At 41.1% G+C, this 25,290-nt stretch overlaps 1 protein-coding gene across 1 annotated transcript in view; it reads right to left on the bottom strand.

The window, feature by feature from the left end:
* The window catches only part of PDE11A (phosphodiesterase 11A), a 429,207-nt gene that overhangs the window by 48,060 nt on the left and 355,857 nt on the right, over positions 1-25,290 (bottom strand). The window contains exons 14-16 of the mRNA XM_059052757.2: positions 19,825-19,915; positions 16,350-16,450; positions 2,659-2,736 (exon numbers count right to left, since the gene is read on the bottom strand). Of these exons, the coding sequence (XP_058908740.1) occupies positions 2,659-2,736; positions 16,350-16,450; positions 19,825-19,915 (270 nt within the window). The remainder of the gene's footprint in view (positions 1-2,658; positions 2,737-16,349; positions 16,451-19,824; positions 19,916-25,290) is intronic.

Raw genomic sequence — 25,290 nt, forward strand, 5'->3', positions numbered from 1 at the left:
CTCATTGTTGACATTGTTTAGATTGCAGGCACATGGTGATGATAAAAAGCAGACCAACTTTTAGTTGGTTTTATTACTATTTCAAAATTCTCCAAAATTCTCTAAGACAGGGCTCCCCCCGAGCCCCGCCAGCTGCCCACAATGTGCACATGGTCCGAGTCCAGCTGTGAAATTGCGGGGGGGAGGGCAGAGCCGGGGGAAGAGGAGAGTTCCTGAAGCATCTCACCTCTGCTTTATGTACCGCGCTTCTAAATAAGATTTTCTTACATATGGGGTTCGCTGGCAAAGAATTTGAAAACATCTGTGGGGAAACACTCAGGTGGAGACACGGAACGAGTGCTGGCATTTTACGAGTTGTGCTCAGGAGGGAGCCAGACCCAAGAAAGCCGGTGGGACCATTTGTGAGGATGCTGAGGAACAAGAATTCCTTGAGGGACGATTACATTTAGGGGGCAGTGGGGAGGAGGAAGGACTAGAGAAACACAAATAGGAGAAGAAAAAGTCAGAAGAAAGTAGAAAATACAGAAGAGCATGGGCTTTGCAGAAGCCAAGGCAGGGAAGGGTTTTAAGAAAGGAAAGGCCAACGCAGTTAGGGCTGTGAAGAGATGGAGGAAGCTGAAGAGAACAAAGGCTGTAGGATCTGATCCTTAGGAGGTGACTGGTGACCTTCCAAACGCACAGAAATCACATTTCAGCAACTAAATTCCTCAGTGGAGGAATTCACTCTAAATACTAAATACTCTGTGGTAACTTCATACTTTGGAATACTATGCAACAATCAAAGATAATACTGGTATGGACATGGAAAGAGTTCCAAGGCATACAGCTGAGTGAACAAGTGAGTTCAGATGGACATGTAAATATATAATTTATGTTAAAACGAACAAACAAACAAATCTACACTAAATAGTATGTTTCCCATGGGTACACATGTATGGAAATGCTCTGACAATAGTCTGAAAAGAAACAAGGAATTGCTAACAGAGCAAAGCTATGCATTATGGGAATTGGAAATGATGCTCAAAGAACTGGGGGGTTATCTGTAATGTTTTACTTTCTTTCAGAAAAATATATTCCTATCGTTACTTGTGGAATTAAAAATGATTTAAAAAGAAAGAAATTGCCTGGTAAGAGGTTAGAAGGAGTGTGAGTGAAGTGTGGAACTGAAGGAGAGAAGAAAACTACAATTGGACTTTAAGAAGGAGGCAGATTTTAGGGATTTTTTTTGTTTGTTTTTTTACACCGAGGAGATGGAAGCATATTTTTTAGGCTTAGAAAGGTCATGTTGGGGGGAAAAAAAGTCAGATTTTGAAAATGCATGCCAAAGGAATATAATTGACACAGCAAGGTCAGGGGTCGGGGTGGGGAGGGGAGGTGGAGGGACTGGAATAGGACGCGCGAGCACAGATGCTAGTGTTGAAGACAGGAAGGGTCCTTCCACTCTCACCCATCACCAGCCCCCTCCCCCCGCCCCTGCCACCCCACCCGAAAGGATGCCGAAAAGGTCTGTAAAGATAACAGAGATCTTGATTTGTAAGACAAGCACAGTTGTCTTTAATTCCTAAAAAAAAAAAAAGAAAAGAAAAAAGATAACACAGAGAAATAGTAATGCAGAGAGGGGAGAAGTAGAGCGCCCTCTGGTGAGAGTGAGAAGACGGAAGCGGCAGGCAGGGCTCTGTGTTCTCAATGGAGGCGGAGGTCTTGCACGCGCATGTGGGCCAGGGCTGGGGTAGGGATCCCACTGGGGGCGATGCCAGTGGTCGCCTGGCTGTGGAGCAGACACACGGAGCCCAGAAGCCCAGAAAGCTCACAAGCTCTCCCAGAAATGCTTAATAAATCTGGAACAGGACTAAGACACCAGAAAGTGTGGGGATGGGTGAGATGGGGACAGTGGAAGGACAGGGTGTGAGAGAAAGAGGAATAGTGCCTAACCTGCTGGAGTGGCTGCGATCAGGTGGTTAAAATGTGCCGCATAAAAATGATGGCTTGGGCTTCCCTGGTGGCGCAGTGGTTGAGAGTCTGCCTGCCGATGCAGGGGATACGGGTTCGTGCCCCGGTCCGGGAAGATCCCACATGCCGCGGAGCGGCTGGGCCCATGAGCCATGGCCGCTGAGCCTGCGCGTCCGGAGCCTGTGCTCCGCAACGGGAGAGGCCACAGCAGTGAGAGGCCCGCGTACCGCAAAAAAAAAAAAAAAAAAAAAAAAAAAGATGGTTTGCTGCTGTCTTTTCTAAACAACTGGGAAGAAGTCCTGTGAAAAGTTCCTTATATCCAGCACCAAAATCTTTTGATTGGTTTTCTATCTACAATCTCTATTGTCTCTAAAAACACCCCCAAACTTAACTCTCACTTTCCTTTGTTCTGTGTAACTGTTTCCGGAGGTTTAAAAATCCCGGCTCCTGCAATTTGCATGCCTGCTGAAACGGGACCAATTCAAACATCATTTTCTAATTTTGAAGGCAAATTTATGGAGAGGAGGCAAAATAAAATAAATTAGAAAACGAAAAAAGACACATTCTCTAATTATTCAACTAATTTCTGAACGTTTTGCATGTAAGCTTTGTTACTTTAAAAACTACTTGTGTGCTTTTAGCACTGTCAGAAAAGCATGGCTAAATTGTCAAATAATGAAGAAACACATAAACAAGAGTGTTTCTTACCGAAATATATCACGATGGTTTTTGATGTTCCAATCATATTCTCCTTTACTGACAAGTTCGAAGAATTCAGTTCGCCTCCTGCATGAAATCAAATGGAAAAAGAAAAAAAAACAAACACTGGAATGAAATTTCTCAGTCTGTGCGGTGACATAAACACATTTATGGGAAAATATAAGACCACCTCAACCAAGTAACTTAATATTTGAAATCATGAGGCTAAAGTGCTCTCAAAATAAATCACTTAAAAACATGTTGAGGCTTCAAGAAAAAGCCACAATCATTTCTCAATGTATTTACAACGGAGGAGATTATCGAGCCATAAAACAGAAAACAGTGTGGTCCCGCATTTGGGATAACTTGATGTGAAACCCTGTGACTCTTCCTGAAAGTCAGAGAAGGGAGGCAAGGATACCTAAAAAGTGGGAACAGTTCCAGAATGTTCTTTTATCATTCAACTTAGAACTGACCTGTATGATGATCCAAGATAAGATAAACTCCCTGGTGGCAAATTCAGGACAAATACTTTTGTAGAGGTTAGAAGATAACTATTTCACCATTTCAGTACTTAAACACATAGGCTATGGAGTCAGAAATAACTTTGTTTAAATAATGGTTCAGTCACTTCCTTGCTGTGCAACTTTGGAAAGTCACTTAAACCTTCTGAGCCTTAATTTCCTAAGCTCTAACTTGGGGGGTCCTATTTGCTGACTCAGAGTTATTGTGAGGATTAAATTAGACAACATGCAATGCATTTAGCATGTGTCTACACATTTTAAGTGTGGATACACACGCATGTGGAAACACATTTGGAGATGTATAGATATGGAAAAGACAAGAAGGGAATCTTCTCAAGTTGTGAATATAGGGTGACACTTCTATCTTCAAAATCTTTCTTTAGTCTAGTTATATGATTTTCATATTTATAGTGAGAAAGGGAAAAAAAAGACATCACCATTTTGATTCTTTAAGAATCATTTCCCAAGGTTTCACTCTCCTGGCACTTCCTAATGAGAGACCATTTAAAGGATTCTGTCACGCTGTTTCCTGAAGTGCATCCCACAAAATGCCAGTCTTAGGAGGTGCTGTATGAAAAGGAGTGCTCTGGCCGACTGGGTACGAGAAATGCTGCCTGTGATATACCTCTCTAGAGACTCACCACCGCATTAGCCTTATGAAGGCTCTGCGAAATACTGAGAAAAGCCTACTCACACTGACTTAACCACAGAATCCCATAGCACTGATGTTTTAAGGAGTACACTTTAGAAAACAGTACCATGTCATTTATGGTGGAAATCAGAGTAGGATCTTAAACACTTATGCTGACCCACTGTAATCTGGGGGGACAAAGGACAAGATGCTGAGTGCTATTGGCTTCCCTGTTTCTTGTCTGGAGTCCCCATCACCAGCTGGCCAACAGTATGGACTTTCTTGCCACCTGGTCAGATGGACAGCTCAATTCACCTGAAAGGGGGCAGGTCAGGAAGACAAACATGTGACTCATTTCCTTATTTGAGACACAAAGGCAGGTCCTGGATTTGCTTCTTCAAGTGGGTACAGGTCAAGGCCACACCATGGATGGGATAATCTCCCCAACAACATCACTGCACTCAGCAGGGATGGCCCTGCACAGTCACATGGAAGGGCCCGGCAGCACCCCTCCCCTTCGGGTGTGCGGGTGTGGGCATATCTTTTCTTCGTATACTTTTACCACCTTTTTCACTTGCCCACTCCCTTCTTTTTGACCATGGTCATGCCTTTTTCACATCACCACCACTGACGGTGAACTGCAATAGAAAGAGGTGGCGGAACGGAAAGAGCCCAGGTCTGGACTCACACAGACCTGGGCTTGATGCTGACTGTCACTCACTGGCTGTATGGTCCTGGGCAAGTGGTTCCACATTGCTGAGCCTCAGTTTCCAGCTTTGCGGTGAGAATTTGCAGTGAGGTGCATCAAGTGTTTGGTACTGGTAGATACTCAATACCTGATAGCCATGGTTGATGTGTAAATAATATTAACAGTATTACTGCCAACAGTGATACACACTGGACTAATTGGACTTTATGGAGACTGAAGAGGTCATCTACTTCTTTCTTCTCCCTGAATGGAAATTCTTCTTCTTTTGAATAATTGTGGAGCAGAAAGTTTGGTGCAACAGATATTTATTGAACACCTATTCTGTGCCAACTCTTTACTAGGCTTTATGGACACAAGACAATTTGTAAACATCTCTGAGTTTACCAGGGGTGATCAACAAATACAGGTAGTCCCCCTTCAAAGGTGATGCTAATGATAATACGAATGATACTGGGACTAGAGTGAGGTTAGAGAGAGACTCGCCTTGGGTACAAAATTCAAGTGGGTGCCCCAAACTCAGTAATCAAGACAAATAATATCTTAATGCCATATTTTTAAAAATCAGCATAAATACAAAAAAAAAAACCCCATGATGAATAAAACATCAAAATTTTAAATAAAGACAGGATCTGACACTGCACTCTTCGTGACCCACCTCACTTGCCTGCCCCTACTCCTCGCCCTGAGGAGGCTAATATTTATTGGGCCCTTACTATGTTCCAGGCAGACTTCCTGGGTTCTGTCACTTATTAACCACGTGACTGACCTTGGGTAGGTTATTGAACTTTGCTGGGCTTCAGTTTTCTTGTCAGAGAAGAGTAATAGCAATAGGATCTACCTTGTTAGGGTTGGTGGGAGGATTCGATGAGATGATTTATGTAACACACTTAGCAGAGTGCCTGGCACACAGTAGGTGCTCAGTAAGGATTAACTACTGTTATTAAGCTCAGAAGGGTTGACTTAACTGGCCCCAGGCAGAGCTGGGATACGAACAACAAGCTGTTGGAATAATGGCTGCCCCAAGCAGCTAAGATGTGCTCAGGGCGTCCTGGGAGCACAGAGGAAGGCACTTGGTTTAGATAGGAGCATCATGGAAGATCATGGAAGGCCTTCTGAAAGAGCTTGGTACTTGGTACACATCAATCATGGCTATCAGGTATTGAGTATCTACAGTCATCATCTCTGTCATCATAAGCACCTGGGTGTCTTTTCAATTCTATGAATTATTCTAAGAAATCACTAGAAGGCAAGCTCCATGAGGACAACAGCCTGGCCCATTTTTGTTCACCCCTGAATCCCCAGTGCCTACAACAGTGCCTGACATGTACCAGGAGCTCAATAAATATTGGTTGAGTTGATGAATGAATGAAAAAGATGATCTCAGAAAACTATTCATTAAAAAAAAAACTCTTTAGACACTGGTTCCACCTAGATTCTAATTGTTCTATAGTCTTCACAGCTGTCATTTGGAGAGATTGAGATGAGAAAACAACCTAAAACCAATCCAAGAAAAGCCCTGTCTTGAAGACTAGATTCTAACTTGATCCAGGTGGACAACATAACAAGTTGTGGGAAATGTAAGAACACCATTCCCAACCAATGTCTGACCCTTCCTCCATAACCACTGGAATACCTGCTGAGAGTCTGTTCAATATGTGAGACATACCATTTTTGATGTAAAGTGGAAGCATATTACCTAGGCGTCTAACTCAATATAGAAGTTTGTTTGTTTGTTTGAATTGCAAATCTATGACATACCAACCAAATAGCACCAGAAGAATAAAATCTCCACGATTATGAAAATTCTAATACCTAGAGCTGCTGGTGTGAAAGTCTTAAATCAACTGAACCCCAAATCAGTCATAGGCGTCACATCACATTATAACAAAGCCAGGGTATACTGCATCAGGACGAAAGGGAATATCCACTATCCCCAGGGGGTGGTAGGTAGAGGAGGAGCAGAAGAAGGAGTTTCACAGAGCACAGAAAAATGTGGCATGCTAATTTTATTCTTCTCCACTGACAAAAGTGTGGCTATTTCTTGATAGGTTCTATTTATTCTGGCGTCCCAAGGTTTGGACCCCTCTGTGCCTCTCTGTCTCTGTCTGTCTGTCTCTATGTGTGTTTGTGTACATAAATCACACACACACACACACACACACACACACACATACATATATATGTAAAATTGCTGTGTCATAGAATGATTTCTATGTTTAACTTGAGTTGTCATAATAAATACAGATTGTTAGGGGTATACGGAACCTTTGAAAAAAATCTGCTGTAATTCTCTCATTTATAGGTGAGGACACTCAAGGTGAAGGAAGGTGAAGTGATTTGCCCAGGGTCCCAGGGTAGTTATGGGCAGATCTAGGTAGATTCCAGGTCCTGAGGTTCCCAGTTCTGGCCCTCTGAGATAATCTTTATAAATTGTGTGTTGCATGAACGGGGGCAAAATAGCCTTGCATGCTGTGAAAATCTGGACACAGGTATAATGGCATCACAGGCTGCTGTACTAAGGAAGTACCCAGTACCGAGTACCACGGTGGGCACCAGACAGAGGTCTTTCCATCAACAATGAGATGCTCCAAAGAGCTGCAGATGGCCCAGACCACATTGGTGGTCTGCAGCTCTAGGTGGTGTTATTTCTGACCTCCTCCTTAGAGATAATCGTGAAATTCACTGTGCTTTTGAGAAATTGGCCCACACAGATGCTCCTTTTAACATCTGTATGTGTACATGTATATGGATCATAGAGTCAAAATCAGCATGTGTGAAACTGTTAGAAATAGGAGTGCTTTTAAAAACATGGGGCTGCTAAAACGAACATTTGAAAATCCACAAAATTATATAACACTCCCTGTATCCAGACTCCTCTGTCATGAGGAAATATATCATTAACTTTTCAAGCAGATCATTGAGAACCTTGGTTTTCAAGGACAATGGCAAACACCTCAGCTAGTGGAAAGCAACTTACTGGAAAATCTCATTTATAATCATATATGTTTTTATTAGGCTTTTATCCTGCTCTCCTGACATTATGTTTCACTCCGAAAAATAGCAATCTTTTAAAAAGCATCATTTGAACAGCACTGCTAAAATTACCTTCAAAAATAATTTTAAAGATTGGTTACCAGTCACCCATTGCTACATTGAAAATTTTTCTGGTTTGTAATTCATCTACAAGGCACCTTTTATTTGTAAATTGAGAAATCACCAATCCTGTGTATATTTTAATCAGGAATAAATTTTTGTAAATTTATATAACTATACATGTATATATGGATACATAATCTTTATCTATTTATGTAACTGTTCTGAATCTACTAAAATTCTATGAATGTTAGGAAGGTTTTACTACTGAGGTGGAAAATCATCATTGTGACTCTCCTGCAGTTTCAACTCCAGAATTGTCAGACGTGTGGAAGGAGAGTATAGGGGACGGGGTGGAATGGGTGTAGGGGAGGAGAATTTTGTTCTTTCAGTGTTCTTGCAGCTCATTCAACAGGCAGACCATACATCTGCAACTGATTGCTAAATGCAGATTCTGGAGACACTTCTGGACTTTGGACATAAAAGCATCAGAGAGGAATAATAAATTAGTAGGCAGATGTTAATTCCAGTAATTATGACTGTAGGAAAAAAAGTCATATATTTAATTTTGAAAGTGAATTGTCTCCCTGTGTTAGACTAGCACTGATAACACATGACCAGCTAAGAACCTGAATGAAATTACCTATTAGGTGCTGTGCTGTTGGTGACAGCACGAATAAAATTGGCAAATGCAGGAAATGGAAAGACCAGAACAACTCTCAGTATTGAAAATGACAGAAAATTAGACAATACAAGGCCCTAACCGTTAGTTCAGTTGATCCATAACCTCCAGGACAAGAAGTGGTCCAAAGGGTTGCTGGATGGAGCATGCCCTAGTTGCCCCTGCATTTACTTGGCCCGTAGCACTCCTCACGATGTGGTATTACTGTTTTTCTCACTTTTACACTGGGTTCTCAGTCCCCGAAGGTAAGAATTATGTCTTCTCTGCCTGTGCAACTAGCACAGTGCCTGGCAATAAAGAGGGCATCAGTAAGTGCTAGTGGATAAAATGCTTTGATGTGCATCAAAAAGTACCAAAATATCTCTTCCATTAACCTGTCACTGTGTCTGCTGTTCCACCATTAGAGTAATTTCCGGGGGTTAATTCATCAGCTCTGTTAAAATATAAGAATGCTTGGGAAAGAACAATGGGTTAAGCCCTGTAAGTCATTACACCTTACTATGCATTAATTTATCCTCTTCCTTTCCACTATGGGGTTAGTTGAGTGTAGGCTACTGTAGAGGTTGAAAACTCTGAACATAGTGAGCTCTTAATAAACATTTGTTTAATGATGAATGAATGAATATTCCTGTCTGCATAGCAGTAGAAACATTTGTTGTGTTCCTATTGTATTTTATAAATTAAATTATTTTAGATATTAGTCTAATTTTTAGAAGGATGGTCAAACCATAACTCCTAACAATCTAAGACAATTTAGTACACTTTGTTGTCATCATCAGATGCTTTTGAGAAATGCTACTTATCGCATCCCTTTGGAAAGACAAAGACAAAGAAACCATTAGACTGGGCATTTTCTGTAATGGCTGATGAATGCTTGCAGAGCACAAAGGGAAGTGAAAAATTTTCAACTTGAAGATTAGTCTGATTAACTTAGAAAGCCAACCAGAAAAGCATTAAGCACCCAAATGGGTTTATAAAATCTGAATTCTTGGATAATTCTTGCTTTAAATAGTGATCTGAGGCAATGTGGTGTGGAGACATGTCACAGACAATTTGATGACTTTGGGTAAAGTATGTGCCCTCTCTAAGCCCAGGTATCTTTATCTAGAAGATGGGGATAACTATATCTACCTTGCAGGCTGATATGAGAATTCAATATCAAAGAGTTAATATTTTGAGAATTTACTATGTCAGGCAGTGTGTCAGGTTTGGGGGCTCCAAGAGTGAGCTAAAGAGGAAGATGTCTGCGTTCATGGAGCTCCCATTCTAGTAGTGATACAGGGAGATACTGTAATGCCTAGAACAGTGCTGGGCATGGAGCAGGCGCCTGGTAAATAAGGGATGTAGTATTCTGTGGTCACAACCTGTTGGGAATGAATGCTAAACAGTTACTGCTACCAGAGAGCAACAGCTTCCACGACTGTATTAAAGCTAAAGAACTGCCAACTTCTGGTGTCCCAGTATAGCTCAACAACAAACAAGGAGCCTCTACTTGCGGTCTCAGCCCCACAGGTGAGGCTCCTGAGCAACTCTCACCTGGAGCCTCCACCCCACCCACAGCCTGCTGGTGGCATCAGCAGTTTGTTCAGTTGCCACCGGCTTGATATCCAGTGGGTCTGGAACTGGCATTACTGCTGCCCTTGGTGCCCAAGTATTTCCAGAAGTGGCCTCAGTTTCCCCTTTGGTTCTCTTAAACTAACTGCAAAGAGAATGGCAGAGTAGTTACAAGCATTTTGGAGTCTAAATACTTGGTTCCAATCTCAGCTTTACCATTTAACATGGTGAGCAATTTACTGAATCTCTCCGAACCTCAGTTTCCTCATGTGTATGATGGGGTCAATAATAGTACCTGCTCTGACAGAACTGCTTTAAGTATTAAATGGAATAATGTATATATAAAGCTCCCAAGTGAGCACTCAGGAAATTTTAGGTGTTGTTTTTATTACTAATTGTGGAGGATGCAAGGTCATCTTTGTTGACTTCATGCAGACAGTCTAAGGCAACTGCGACATCTCTTTGAAGTTTTTTTTTTTTTTTTTTGCGGTACGCGGGCCTCTCACTGTTGTGGCCTCTCCCGTTGCGGAGCACAGGCTCCGGACGTGCAGACTCAGCGGCCATGGCTCACGGGCCCAGCCGCTCCGCGGCATGTGGGATCTTCCCGGACCGGGGCACGAACCCGTGTCCCCTGCATCGGCAGGCGGATTCTCAACCACTGCGCCACCAGGGAAGCCCTCTTTGAAGTTTTAACACTTGTAATTTTGGATCTCTCTCTCTCTCTGTCTGCCCCAACAAGTGCCATCTTTTATGGTCCAAATTTTATTAATTTTTCTGGCTGAATGATTCTTTTCTTTATAAGGTACTTTAACTTATTGGTGTTATCAAATTTAAATTATTTAGATTATCTAAATTTTAATTATCTTTCATATAGGTAATCTCCTTTGGTCACCACAAGGACACTAGGAGATTGGTATGGGTGATGTACCTGTCCCCATGTTGCTGACAAGGAAACCAGGGAAAAGAGAGATTAAGTGAGTGACTCTCTCAAAGTTACGTGGCTGGTTACCAACAGAGTATATCTAATTCCTGTTTGAGATGCTGAAATTACTATTTAATTATCAAAGCCGTATTCACTGTGGGGACTCAGAAATAGGGACAGAAATCAATTTCAGAAAATCACTCAGCAGTAACTGGAAAATGCTTTCAATGAGTTGGAAAAATCAGACTGAAGAATTAACCCCCAGACTTAGGTTGTGAAGCCTAGAAATTCACACTGAGGTTTTGTTTGATTTTCCATTTTTTAAACTTGTGAATTCTGCTTTCACCCATCATTTGTAGTATAGAATCCTGAGCATACCCAAAGCCATTAGAAATTAAATTTACAAGGTTTTGTGGTTGTTTTTAAAGGAATTCCATATTTCCAGGAATTTTACATTTTTCCCTTTTGGCTCATGGCAGGAAATCCTGCCCCCAGGAATGGGTCATAACCTCCCTGCAAAAGGACTGGATCTTCTCCCTGCCTGCTTTGACCCCTTTAGAGTGACTTTCCCCTTCTTAGGGGAGGAAAGCAGTGAGCTTCCTTTTGGGTTGACCTCAACCGTGTCAAGGCTTTTGATTTAAGTAGTCAGGGCAGAAGAACCAAGGTCCAAACTTCTAGAAAAGGGTACAAGACTGCCTCAGAGTCCACCTTTCTTCAGCCATTGCTGCTCCAACCAGCACCATGGCTTCTGCCTTGGCTGCCCTGTGCCTTGCTTACTTTCTGCCCTGGCACTGCTCTGCGCCCACACGTGGGATGGGAAATGGTTGTAGGAATCCCCAGCCCTTGGGCATGCACGTCCTGGAAGTGCATGGAAGTTTTAACTCCCATGGAACAGCCTCGGCTGATAGAGGCTGGAGGCTGGTGGGTAATTCTGAGGTGCAGCTTATATAAGACTTTTCAGACAGTCCCTGCGGGATCAAGCCCAACTGACCACAGTGGTGACCAACAAGGGAATGTGTCTTTACAAGAGGTTCCCTCCTTCCCCATTTCACTGTCCCAGTCCCCCACTCCTATTCCTGATGTTACCTCCAAAACTAGACTATGTGCATGCAAGCCCTTGTCTCTGGCTCTGCTTTGGGAGAGAGGATGGGAACTCATCCTGGCTTTCATAATAAACCAATTCATGTACACCTGGGAAGGTCAATATTTCCACGTAATGCATCCCCAACTTAAATGACAAATACTTCTTAATTCTTCTGTTAGAGAAGGAATACAGTGTTTGTGGAAAAGCCTCGAAACAGGAGGTGTGGGTTCCAGCTTACCACTAATTTAGTTATGTGGCCCAAACTACACTATTTAACCTTTTCAAGCTTATTAGTACCTGATCTACAAAATAAAGGAGATGAATTGGATTACATCATTTCTAACATCCCTTCCAATTCCACAACTGTATCTCTGTGAAATAAAAGCAACTGGGAGACAGTTTGTAGTAGCTGCTTTCCCCCTTATTAACCCTAGGAATTGTTTTGCCTAAAAATATGGCAATACTTTAATGCAACTTTAGACAGGCAGGTGAATCAGCCTCCTGAAGGTCTAGATTAGAGAATGAGCAGCTATTCAGAAACTCAACAACACTATAAGGCTGACAAAAAGAGACCAAGCCAGCTTCTCTGGAGTCAGCAAACATTAGCCGGGGCTGCAGCATTAAGATAAGAGCAGAGTAATGAGAAAATGAGTTGCAACCAACTTCCCTGACTGCGTCCCAGCGGTCACTCAGTGATTCGTCACATCCCTAACAGGGCTTAATGAATGGTCTCCTGCTGTTGACATTTTTTTCTCCCTTAGAACTTACTTGGAAACTTGGCTTGGGAAAATGCTTCTACTTTGAGAAAAATAACACAAAACCCTGCAAGTGTCAAGACACAGGAAATAAGAATATTAAAGGGATACAGGCTTCCATAAATAACCAATTCAGGAGCATCAATTCAGAAAAAGATGGAACAGCATGATAGTTAATTCAAAATGAGGGCCACAAAACATGCAAAATAAATAGCCTATAAAGCAAATGAGGTTGTAGATGCCACCATTTATAAGACATACAAGACATTTATAAGATATAAGACATTCATAAGACAGATAACATAGGTACTATTATCTCCATTTTACACATGAAGAAGAGAGGCTCAGAGAGGTAAATAATTTGTCTGATGACACACAGCTATGTAGTGGCAGAGCTAGGATTTTTTACTTTTAAAATATATTTTAAAAATTAATTAAATTTATATTTATAAAAGTAATACATACAACAGTTAACAAATCAAACAGTACTAAAAAGCATAAAATGAAATAAAGCAGTGTTTTTCATATTGCTGCCTTGTTGCCCTTTGACTGTATTTCTCAATGCTTTCATTTGATTTTTATTTTGGCCATGATGTTTTTAATTTGCAAGAGCTCTTTCTTCTTCTACAGTTTGCTCCTATTATTTTTTAAAGCATTCTGTTCTTATTTCATGGGGGCAATATTTTAGCTCTCTAAGGATATTAACAACAGTTTTTGGTTTTTGGTTTCTTCCTAGCCCTGTTTTCTCTGAATTCCATTTATTTTCTGTTTGTTTTGGTCTCTGCGTTTCACATGCGAAACTTTCATAAAATGTTCTGTGATCCTTGCTATCTGAGTGTTAAGAGTACGGCATTTAAAGGCTAAGCAGGAGTTGTATGTGTGTGTCCCACATGCACACTGCATAGGACACACTTATACTAAAAATTATTCCTTGTTTATCTGAAATTCAAATTTAACTGCACTTCTTGTACTTCCATTTGCTGAATCTGAGAAACCTGGATGTGTGGCTTACAGATTCTGGCCTCTGGTGACTGGGCTGTGGGCTTGGGGTTTCAATCCAGAGACCTGTTCCATTTGACTTCATCCCTCCTTCTGAGCTCTGCATCTCATTCCCACCTTGAACTTTTCTCAGTCCAGAGCGCTTTCTTTCATTTCTCCAGAGAATAAACCTCTGCCCTTCTCCAGGGATAGAGGAAAGGGAGTTGTCTGGCTAGGCTGGTGGAGGACTTGGTGGGCTCTGAGTGTTCTGAAAACTGACTTTTTAGTAATTTCCTTGTCTTAAGCTGTGAGCGTCACATTCACTTTTCATGGTACTTTTTGTCTCTAAGCCCCAAGCAAGGCTCTGCAAGACAAACTGGCTTGCTTCTCAGAGTTGTCCTCCTACTTTCCACTCCACTCTGCCAGATCAGTTACATTCATCAGCTGGCCTTCCATTTTCCACAAATGGATTATCTCTTATCAGTTGTTTTGGGTCCTCTCTGGTTCTCTGATTTACGCCTTTTTGTTTTCGTTTTTAAATTTATTTGATGCCATTTTAGTGGAGTTTCAGAAGGGAGAGGACATAGACACTTGGGCTCAATACACCAGGTTTAACTAGAATTCCAGAACGAGACTTAAATCCAGACCAATATAATTCCAAAGACTTTTACTCCTTGCACTATACTGTGTCATAACCCATTCACTAGAGACCAGCAATAAACACCTGTGGCACAGATTATCAGTTGTCTACTCAAATATCTCTCTTCCCTTTCTTTCTTAGTAATAGAACTCCTAGACTTTAGCAGGGCATATAATTACCCGAAATGAAGCTTTCCTTTCCTAACCTCCCTTCAACCTAGGGATGGCCAAGTGACTAAATTCTGACCAATGAAATAGAAGTGGAATTGTTATGTGAAGCTTCCAGAAAACTCTCTTAAAAGATAACTTGCATCACCTTTGGCCCCTTTCTTTTTTGTCCTTTCCTTCCTTCTGATAACTGGGATGTGGACATTTTGCCTGGAAAATGAGCAGCTATCTTGGACTCAGGTGGAAACCATGTGTTTGAAGGTGGCAGCACAGAAAGATAAAGTAGCCTGGGTCCCTGATGACTTAATGTAGCTACTCTGCCAACTGCAGATTGCTTATCTCCAGATTTCTTTTATGTGACAAAGAAGTAAGCTACTGTTATTTTGTGTTTCCTGTCCCTTACAATTGAATCTAATTCTAACTGATGCAATGCCAAGTACAATAAAATTCAAAGGGAGTGACATAGGCTTCCTGGGAAAGGTGGTAGAAGATAGTTCAGCCAGATGGGGGAGTGGAGGAACAGGATTCCATGTAGGAACGGTGAGATGATTGGGGAACTAGGGCCACTGCATAAGGTGTTTTCACAGGGTAACACGCAGTTAACTAACAAAAAGGATTATTGTTTTCTGAAAAACTAAAAACAAAGGGTAACATTAGACCTGTCTGGTTGGAGTATGAATCATGTTGGAGAGAAGTGGAAGATAAGGATGAAAAATAGTTGGGGGCAGATATGGAGGGAGAACCTTGAAATGCGAACCAAGTTTAGGGGTTGCTTTGAAAGCAATGAAGCCACTGAAGGCTTTTAAGATGGGCGTTGGAGATGCAGGTCTAGAATGTGAGGTAGTGTTAGAGTGAAGAATTTCAGGGTCTTCTCTATGCCTCTATGGAGGTAATATGGCACTGAGGCCAGGGGAGTGAATCTGAGTAGAGTAGAGAAAGAAGAACATGGGTTCAGGAACTCATACGTAGAAGCAAGGAGAAAAGAAACCTATAAGGGATCCAGAAAAGGAGAGAGGAAGGCAGATGGATGCTGCGGAAGAAAAGAGAGTAGAAATTGACAATGAGAAATCAGTAAACCTGTAGATGTCTCAAAGAAGCTAGAAAATATCAGAAATGAGTAAAGGACATCGAATTTGGGGACAAGGAAGTCTCTGGTGACCTCTGAAAGTACAACGCTGGTAGAATGTGAAGGTGGATGCTGGTCTCCAAAGTGTAAGTGGGTGTTAGGAAAATAAAGGTACTCATGTGCTCCATTTATTTTAAAAGGTGGGCAGTAAAAGAAAGGTAAATTGAAAAGCAATTAAAGACCAAGGGGTCAGGTCAAAGAATTTTTTAAGGAAGGGAAGTTGTTTGGCCTTTAAGATCAGAGAACACTGTGCATATCAGTGAAGGAAGAGATAACCAGGCTGCCAAAAGAGGTGGTACCCGAGGGAGCGGGTGTCACAGGAAACGAGCAGGATGGAATCGCCAGCTCAGATGGAGGCCTGAGCTTTGGGAAAAGGAGGACGGCTCTTCTGAGAAAGAGAGCTAGAGGAGAGGCAAGGAATGAAGGCTTGGCTTTCTGGTCATCCTTTCAGCAACAAATCTTTTTCATTAGCATCATCAATGCCATTAGAGATCTAACCGGAAATCATAGTCTAAAATAGCAATCTTAGCCAGTCTCTAAAATAAAAATGGCCATCACTTAGTTTCAGCCAAGAGTCCCAAACAAGGCTCATAAAACAGAAGAAAGATATAAATCTCGCGATTGTAGCCCTGATTGTCTTGTTTTATAGACACTACACTAATGAAGTTCTCTTAGATGAGGGGAAAACAACAACAACAACCACAACAATTTAGGTCATTTACACATTGATATCAGTGCTAGAATAACAGGTAATCCCCAATATGGACCTGAAAATTAATTACAGCGTGAAACTTTAGATATCCATTTGTCAAATAGATCAAATGCCAATACCTACTCAAAGTACAGCGTGAGGTCTGTTGCCAGTATTGACTGCTTCAAAAGCTGCATAAGGTCACTGTATTCCTTGGAGGACAAATTAGCAAAGATGTTGTGACCCTGGAATGAGAAAGTACAAAGTCACAAAAGACAACATTAAATCTGAGCCTGGTGACTACATGTTTTTCCTACTTTTTTTTTTTTTTTAAAAAGGTCTAGAAACATGATAAAATCATTTTCTAAAAAGCTTAATGACATTTTGTGCAACTACAAACAGATTCCCTGGCAAACATAGCAAAGCTAGGAGTACAATCATTGTTGAGGAGGACCACCAAGGGACACTTTATTATGCTTAGTCTTGAAGACAAAATTGAAGAGTGTTTGAACTCATCTTCCTCAGGCTACGTTTGTGCCAACAACTCCATTTAACTGCCCACATCCTATGGAATTACAGAGCGGAAAAGCTGACAAAACGTTCAGGAATCTTTCTGACCCCGATATATCAATACATCCTAGTCTCACTAGTAAAGACTTAAGTTGGCCTTTTGGAAGTATTTGCTCTGGCAACAAATGACTTCAAGGAAGAGAAGAAACATTAGACCAGTGGTACAAATGGGGGTGATCTTGGCAATGGGCACTTCTAGCAATGTCTAGAGACATTTTTCTTGTCACACTGAGGAACAGTGCTACTGGGATCTACTGGAGAGGCCAGGGATGCTGCTAAACATCCTACAGTGCACCCTACAGACCCTACAACAAAGACTTACTTGGCCCAACGTGACAATCCTGTTGAAGCTGAGAAACGCTGTGTTAAGCTGTGAAGATACGTCTGGATGGAGTGTGTGAAATTCAGGACAGTGAATAATTACTGAGTAGCTAGAATGTATAAGATACTGCTTTGGGCATGGGAGGGCTCTAAAGATGCCTTTGGCCTTGAACAACCTGCAAGGACACCTGTGTCTCCATACCCTTGAAAAGCACACCTTTTTCCATCCAGATTTGTTTTAGCCACACTAGACAGTTCCACAGTGTTTTTAGTAAAGTGTGAAAAAATCCTTCTTTAAATTACTGACAATTCACTTAATTTGCTTTGAAAGTTAAGACTTTTCATTTGTCAGGTTTTCTTAGCATGAGATATGAACTCATAAACAGGTGGTCTGGGAACTGGACCAGTTTTAAACCTAGTGTTGACAGCCAGAAGATGGTGCAGGAGGAAGGCAGTGAAATGACTGCCTGAGAATATTTTCCAAGGAGAGGTAAATTAATTCTTCCAGGGAACCAGAATATCAATTGGTAAATTACTACCTACCAGGCACCAGATGATAATCTGCTTCCTTGAGTTAATTTATCTCATTGGGGGAACCCACCACTCCTTAGAGACTAAAGTATATTGGTCCCACCTGGGACCAGGTCCAGTATTAATAATAATTTTCAAATGAACTCTTCCAGACCCTTAATTCAGCCATTAGGAAGAAGACTAAAGGAATGCCACACCGTAATTCTGCCCAGCTTTCGTTGCCTCAGCCTTGCCCCATGGATCAATCACAGGCTGGTTTACTGGGGCCTGGGAAAAAGTGGTTGGGAGCTCTGGAAAAGTGGTCATCTGGATCCAGCCACACATCTAGCATCTCCCAGGGAAAGAAATAGAGCTATTAGGAGCCAGTTACAGTAAAACCTAATGTGAAGTCCAGGAGAAAGTTGGTCTGAATTTGAGGATCTTGATTATTTTGAGTGCGTTTTACTACTTTTAAAGGACATAAAGTAACAACGCAATTAATAGCTAAGAGAGTGACAAAGCCAACCTGGTCAGCTTTAATAATAATAATAATAATAAAAGTTAATTTGCAATCCAATCAGTGTATTGCTTATATGTAAATTGGCCTTCTACAGTGCCTCAAGGGTATGGTCTCTAAAATAGATTAGTCCCCCTAAAATACTACTTCTACTTCTTGTTTAGGGAGTAATGGTATTGATGGGAAAAAAAAATGTAGAGGAAGAAAGGACTGGAGCAACTTTTTTCAGGCTATCTAACCTCTCTGTGCCTCTGCATTATTTGGAAAGTGGGGTGGTGACGACATCTGCATTTTTGCCTTTCTGACGAGCAGGATGGGGCGGGGTGGGGGGAGCGTCAGGGCAGAGCCTGAACACCGCTGCTTGGTTCCATTACTGTTATCCTGCGTTCTTCAAAGAGAACCCCCCGGAGTGAAGTGCAGCCGATGTATTTTGTTTGTATGAAGACAAAATCTGAGTTAGTGGGGTTTGTTTTCCCAGAGAAACAAGCAAATGACCTTCTGAGAAAACCCTGACCTCCTGTATATAATCTGTTATTACGAAGGTGAGAATGTCTGGCCTCAGGGGTGTAAACCCATCATATTACCAGTACAGAAATGATAGTCTGACCCCAGTTTCCTCCTGTTTCTACTTCCCTCTGCCACAGCATGCAGCTAAAACATGACCTTCATAGGAAAATTCCAGAGCCACAGATGCTGGTATACTGGTTTCTGTCCGAGTTACTGAGAGCCTAACCCTTGGTGTTTCATTCCCAACTGCAAATACATCTCCCCCAGCGGGTTTGTCTTCTGCAGTTGCACTCAGGTTCCGGAGTGCTGACTCTCCTTTATGGGGTCGAAGAAGGCTTTCGTGATATTACAAAAGACACTCTTTCTCAAGATAGGCTGGAGGAAAAAACCTCCATATTTAATGATGCTATTCCAGCAAAGCAGGGCCTTAATGATGATAATAATAATAATTAATGGCACAGCTAGAGAACTGACAAATAATGGGGAACAGATGATCCCTTCCTGGCCTCAAAAAAAAGTCTGTACGCCTGCAGAAAATTAAGCAGATCCTTTCTTGGCAATTTCAAACTCAGACGCCTCAGCCAGAGTCAGTTAGCAGTTTTACTTTTTCTCCATGGAGAGCTAAAAGTATAAAAGACCAACTATTTCTAACTCCTGCAATGCCACATGAAGCAAAATAAGGCACATGGCTGCAGCCCTGGGCCTCAAGTTTAGTTGCAGTTCTCACTTTCAAATCGGTCCCACCAGCAATTTTAAGTTCTCTTATCTTTTATAGGTTTCTCAATTATGCGAATAAAGTGTAACTTTCTCACCCTGTTTCTGCTTCTGCCATCTTTTTAAATGGGTTTCACAAAATGGAGATGTTGGGCCACTCACTACTTGGATCTGTTAGTGGGCTTCTGTATTGTTAAGAAAGGTAAGGCCACGCTCTGGTGACAAGCCGTGGCAGTCTGCTCTGCTAAGTGAATCTGAAAAGCCTCCTAACTAATAATAAAACCCAAATGAATCAGCTCAGGACGAATTTGAACAAGGTCCTTGGTCAGGCATCTGAAAGAGTTTTTTAAAAACCACAAAGAAAAGGTCCAATAGTGCCAATTCTCTGTATCTTCCTGTGGCACTGCAAAGAAAGAGAAGTAGGAAACATCATTTCATTGGTTTTCTTTCAAGGGGAGAAGCAGAATGTTAGGTCTGTACCTCGCTTTGAAGGATCATCACTGCGTGGTTGAAATGGTGATGCTCTAAGGTAGCAGAAGTTCCATAGAGTTGGGCCAGGGCAGAGCCGCTCCTGAAAGAGGACAGATGTGTGAGTGACCAGGGCCCTTCACCCGTCAACGATCCCCCGACACTGGCTCTTTGGATCAACGTGTTTCTTCTGCTTCCGCAAAGGACCGTGAGCAGATACATTCTAAGGTAACCACCTGTGTAGTTCACGAATGTATTAAGTAAACGTTTTGGGAATCTTCTTTGTGTTAGGCTAGATGCTGTGGATGACACGACCATGAAAAGACACAGCCCACGCTGCTAAGAAATTTACAGACTAGTAAGGGAGATGAGATGTGGTCCTAAGGGAAAAGAATGCACAGAGCACATAGTATAAATACCACAGAAAATGTTCCAGGTCCAGTCAAAGCGCTTTGGATGATCTGAGGACAAGAGACATAATTCCTGGCTTTGGGGATCAGGATAGGCTTCATGAGCTAAGCCCTTATAAAGCTTCTGAGTGTCCAGAACGAATGTCAAATACCAAATGTATTTGCGGCTCCATGGGAAAAGACCTTGTGAATATTATGTAGAACCCATGTAATCTGCTTTACATGTAAGGTTGACAAGCTTCTACTATGGTTTTTCCAACCTGCAGTCACACTATGATATCTCAATGTTGAACTCCAGAAAGTTCCCTAGATTTGGAGTCAAAACTCAGCTCTCGGTAATAGTTTCGGGTCATTACTTGGTTGCTTTAAGCATCAGTTTCTTTGTCTCTAAAATTATGATAATACTCTCTACCTCACTTGTTATTTAGGAGCATACAATAAAATACTTGTAAGTGCCTATCATAGAGCCTGCCATGTAGTAGATTGTAGTCTATACTAATTATTAATCAACAATTAAAACACACATATTTCCATTTTAAATAAATAAAATGTTAATTGATACTTGAAAGGATAATTTTGAAATATCTGTATATTTTGCTTATGTAGAACAACCCATTCCTCAACAATGTCAGTTTGGCAAGTGCTCATTTAAAATGTTCCAATGTGTTCATTTCCAATTCTCCTGAAGTAGCCTTTAGAGCATCTTAAGAGTTGAGAGACATTCCAAGAATCCTGTGGTTTAAAGGACAGTCGTGGGATGGCAGCCGAGGACCCATGAAGGTCCTTGTGTTCCTTCTTGCTAATTGCAGAGCGTGTGGACATTGAAAGGGCAATTTGGCCTTAACCTGGAAATGCCAGAGATTGCCCGATCACAGTCTGCCCTTTTAGTGAGAGGAGCAAAGACTGCATGTAACGCCACGTGAGGGATTTCAGTCATAAGGTGCCCTCTAGCTCCAGCATGAAGCAGCCCAAGATCATGGCCAGTTTGGGAGTACAGGGGACCTGTGATCTTTGGAAAGACTCAGAGCTGACGACATGTTGGAACAAAACAGCAGGGTTAGGGGTTATTAGGAATGGGGTTAGTAAGCAGGGTACTAGATTTTAATCAGGTGGTGTTATTTCTTTAAATCTTGCCTTAATCTATATCATTTAATACGTGAAAATTTGTTAGGCTAATCTTAGCATTAAGTGATTAATATTTAATGTTTGTCACTGTTTTTCTAACATAGAGTTCATTTGTATGAAAATACATTTTTCAAAATGCAACACTGTATTGTGTCTTAGCTATATTTGTCTTGGCTTTTGAAATTCTAGGATGTTTTATATGCATGTCAAATCCAAATGCCTGGTATGGAGTAGGTGCTTAAAAAATATTAGTTGTTTGGCTAATAAGGTTGTGGTGGCATGTGTAGAGTTATAGTTCAAACTGAAGGTTGACCATAATAAGTGTGTTAACATTTTAAAATAATGCTATTAATAATAATAGCTCTCATGAGAAGTACCTGTCATGAACTAGGCAACATATTAACACCTTAATATATTACTTCATCTAGTCCTGACAACAACCATGAAATAGGTATTATTTTCTCATTTTACAGATAAGGAAACCAAGGCTCAGAGAAGTTATGCTACTTCTCCAAGGTCACGAAGCTAGTAAGTACCAGTTCCAGACTGGAAGCCAAATTGTGAAGCTTTTTCTCATTACATAATGAGAAAGATAATTATAACTTATACATTTCTGATATTCAGTTCTCCATTTTTGCCAAGCTGGTTGTCATCAATGAAAGAAGGTTTCAAAATTTAATTCAGAATTCTTCTAGTATAACCGCTAACCACAGCCTCAGATTCCTGTGGTTTGTTTCTATTAACTAGCCATGCCAGATGTGCCCCAGTTACTGGTGTGAATCCTGATAAGAGAGTCATTGATGTAAAGTAGGGTCAAGATGCAAAATATCATCTCTTCCTTTATCGGGTTGGTTTAGCAGACCTCACAAAGTTAAATCAGCTACATGATTAACAAGTCACTAAATATTTTCTTTTTTCAGGATGAGTAGGATGTTTCTTCCTTTAACCAGGGGACACCTTGTAACAAAAACACTGGTGCCTCCTATGCTGTGCTCTCCTCTCCCCCAGATCCACATGGATTCTGAACTGCTGCATTTCATCAGAGGGCTCTCGGGGTGTTTATGCAAATGCATCTGATGGCCCATGGTTTGAGCATCTTTATCTTCACATTCTCTTTGTTCCTTTTAGTAATTCCATCTTACATTGTCCCCACCCTCACACAATACTGATTTAATCACAAATATGTAGATTTTGCAACAGAACCAGACTAATGCTATGAAGAGACTGTGATTGATTGATTGATTCATTCATTCATTCACCTAGTAAGGATGGATGACTACTGCAATGCAGGGCTGTGGGCATGTGGGATACAAAGATAAAGAAGACACGGCTCTTACCCTCAGGAAGCTCACAGTCCCCTGTAACTGCGCAGGAGACTTTCTCTGTCCAGACTTGCACTTACGATGTCACCTTTCTGCAAGCAAGGTGCCATCTTAGCATTCACAGGATGGAGCATGATACTAACTCTACTTTTTTTGTCTAGAATGAAATCATTTAAGCAAGAATGCTTCCAATTCCATATGGTTCCTTTATTTACATTACTAGGTTTGGTCTTTGTCCGATTTTCTAAGACTGCAAGACATCCTGGTGCTTTCTCTCTCTCAGTCCAAGGCTCGCTGAGAATGCACCTACACCTGCCATTACTCATGCACATGCTGTGAACCTCCTAGGACCGCAAGAGTGAAGTCCATGGTCAGAAAACTTGATAAAAGTGGCAAAAATTAAAATCTATCTGTTAGGATAAACTTTATCAAGATGTATTCTACAGAATACTAGTTCTTTGGAATGTTAAATGGCATTACAGGCAGAAATAAAAAGGGTCCCATGGTTAAAGATGTTCGGGAAATGCTGGGTTTAAAAAGTTAATCTGTTTCTTTATTATAGGATTCCTCTGTGGCATCAATATGTGAAAATATGCACTGTGATTCTGCAGGAAAGGGACGTAATATGCAATATTGACCAATCTTACTTGATCATAAAACCATTTTTAAAAAAGAGGACATGTCTTTCATGTAACGTACTTTATGTAAAGGCATACTGTCATTTTTCATGTAAAATGTGAAAAAAAAAAACCTCAAATCAATCACACGTGGAAAAAAATTGACTTTAGCACCACACCTCATTTTAATTGTCTGTGGTAAGTAAATCCATCATATCAGTAGCCCCGGGGCACACGCACTGTAATTGTGAAAATATTACAGATACATGTAGGGTATGTGGAGATGGGGAGAGAAGGAGAGCAGAAGAGAATCCAGATCCCTTAAGCACAGGAAGATTTATACCTGTGATCTTTCATGATGCTCATTACTGATTAGGTCATCCCAACATACTGAAGTTTTTAATTTTTGGATAGGCAGCACACTGAGGAGAAACTTATTAAAAAGAAAAGTCAACGTGAAAATTCTGTCCCCCATAGGCATCCAGCACTTCGCACAGGCACCAAAAATAAGCGTGTAAAAGGAACCTGCGTAGCTATGAACTATGTACCTTTATAACTTCCCTAGATATGCATATTCGTTGAAAAAGAGACAATGGAAGTGTGCTGCCATGGCTTTCAGAAAAGACAGGAAACTTCCAGAAGGAAAACTGTGAAAGGTAATTAGGAAATTGAGAATTGTTGGGAGGTGGCAAGGAATGGGATTAGGCTGTCACGGCAGATTAATGCGCCCCCGTATTTCACTTCTGGGACCTGGCTGAAAGCGACAAGATGGGTTTTCATTCCCAAGAAATGAGTATAAGAGACTATGCTAGAAATGAATAGAAGAAGTCTCCTAGGAGAATATACTACAAAGCTGCTCGGTACTGATATTTAATCATCAGGGGCAGCTGTAATAGGGAGGGCGCTGAGTGGGAAACGCTGTCCCTGGAGAAAACAGGAGAGCCGTGTTAACAGAGTAATTTCAAAGCACTGTGGGATCGCTGCCCTGTCTACCTATCGATCATTCACTGCACGCACTCCAATACTTTAAAATTAAGAATAAAGCATGAAAATGCAAAGGTTCACTTATCAGAAAGGCTAAGAGAATAAATCATACTGTGCTATAACTAAAATCACAACTTTTTATTGTAGAGGCATTTTGCATTTTATATAGTAATTTGTCCCTTGCTAAATGTCTCTTGTTTCTTTATAGCCTTATATAGGAAAAAAGGTAGCATATGCTTTGCCACATAATAATTGGTGCATTTAATTCCCATTTCCAAATCACTTGAAAGGTTGGAGTTAGACTGAGTACTTTAAGGAAAGGGATTCTTATACTTCCCACACAATGCCTAGCACAGTGCTTCACACTTAGAGAGCACTCAATTGATGGGGAGTAAATAAGGAAATAAGGATATAGATTTCTTTCTAGGGATTTTCCTAAACAATGGCACACTTGCTGAATAAATCTTATTCTAATCAATAAAAAGGTAGTTCCTTCATCATGATGTAAAAAGGTCTCTTTCAGCATTTATTGAAAAAAATTTTAACTGAGGTTGCATGGTGGTGGCCTTTGGTGTTCTAAGTTCAAAAGTGACTCTGTCAGTTAAGAGGCAGGGCTGATGGACATCCCATGAGCTGGTAACTTGTGTACAAGATGGATCATTGTGAGGAAACACGTCAAGACCATCTTGGAACAGGTAGATTTGATCATGTGGTATGAGGATGCAAAAAAAATTTTGAATTCTGGTATCAGAGACTTAATATCTCATATGTGTGAAATCTGTTCATTATAATACAAGTCACTTGAAATTTGGGGACCTCTGTTTCCAATTTCTAAAAATTAAGGCACTGAAAAATATGACTACCAAGGTCTAGTTGTGTTCTATGATTTTTTTGGCTCCACGTCTTGATTTTTTGGATGTCAAAATATATCTTAGTTTTCCAGAGTTCACATATATGGCAAGTCAGCCAATAAACTGGAAGCTCAAAGGGCTAAACTAAATATCACAAAGTCATGAAAGA

The sequence above is a fragment of the Kogia breviceps genome, chromosome 2 (assembly GCF_026419965.1).
Source record: "Kogia breviceps isolate mKogBre1 chromosome 2, mKogBre1 haplotype 1, whole genome shotgun sequence".
NCBI classification, from domain to species: Eukaryota; Metazoa; Chordata; class Mammalia; order Artiodactyla; family Physeteridae; genus Kogia; species Kogia breviceps.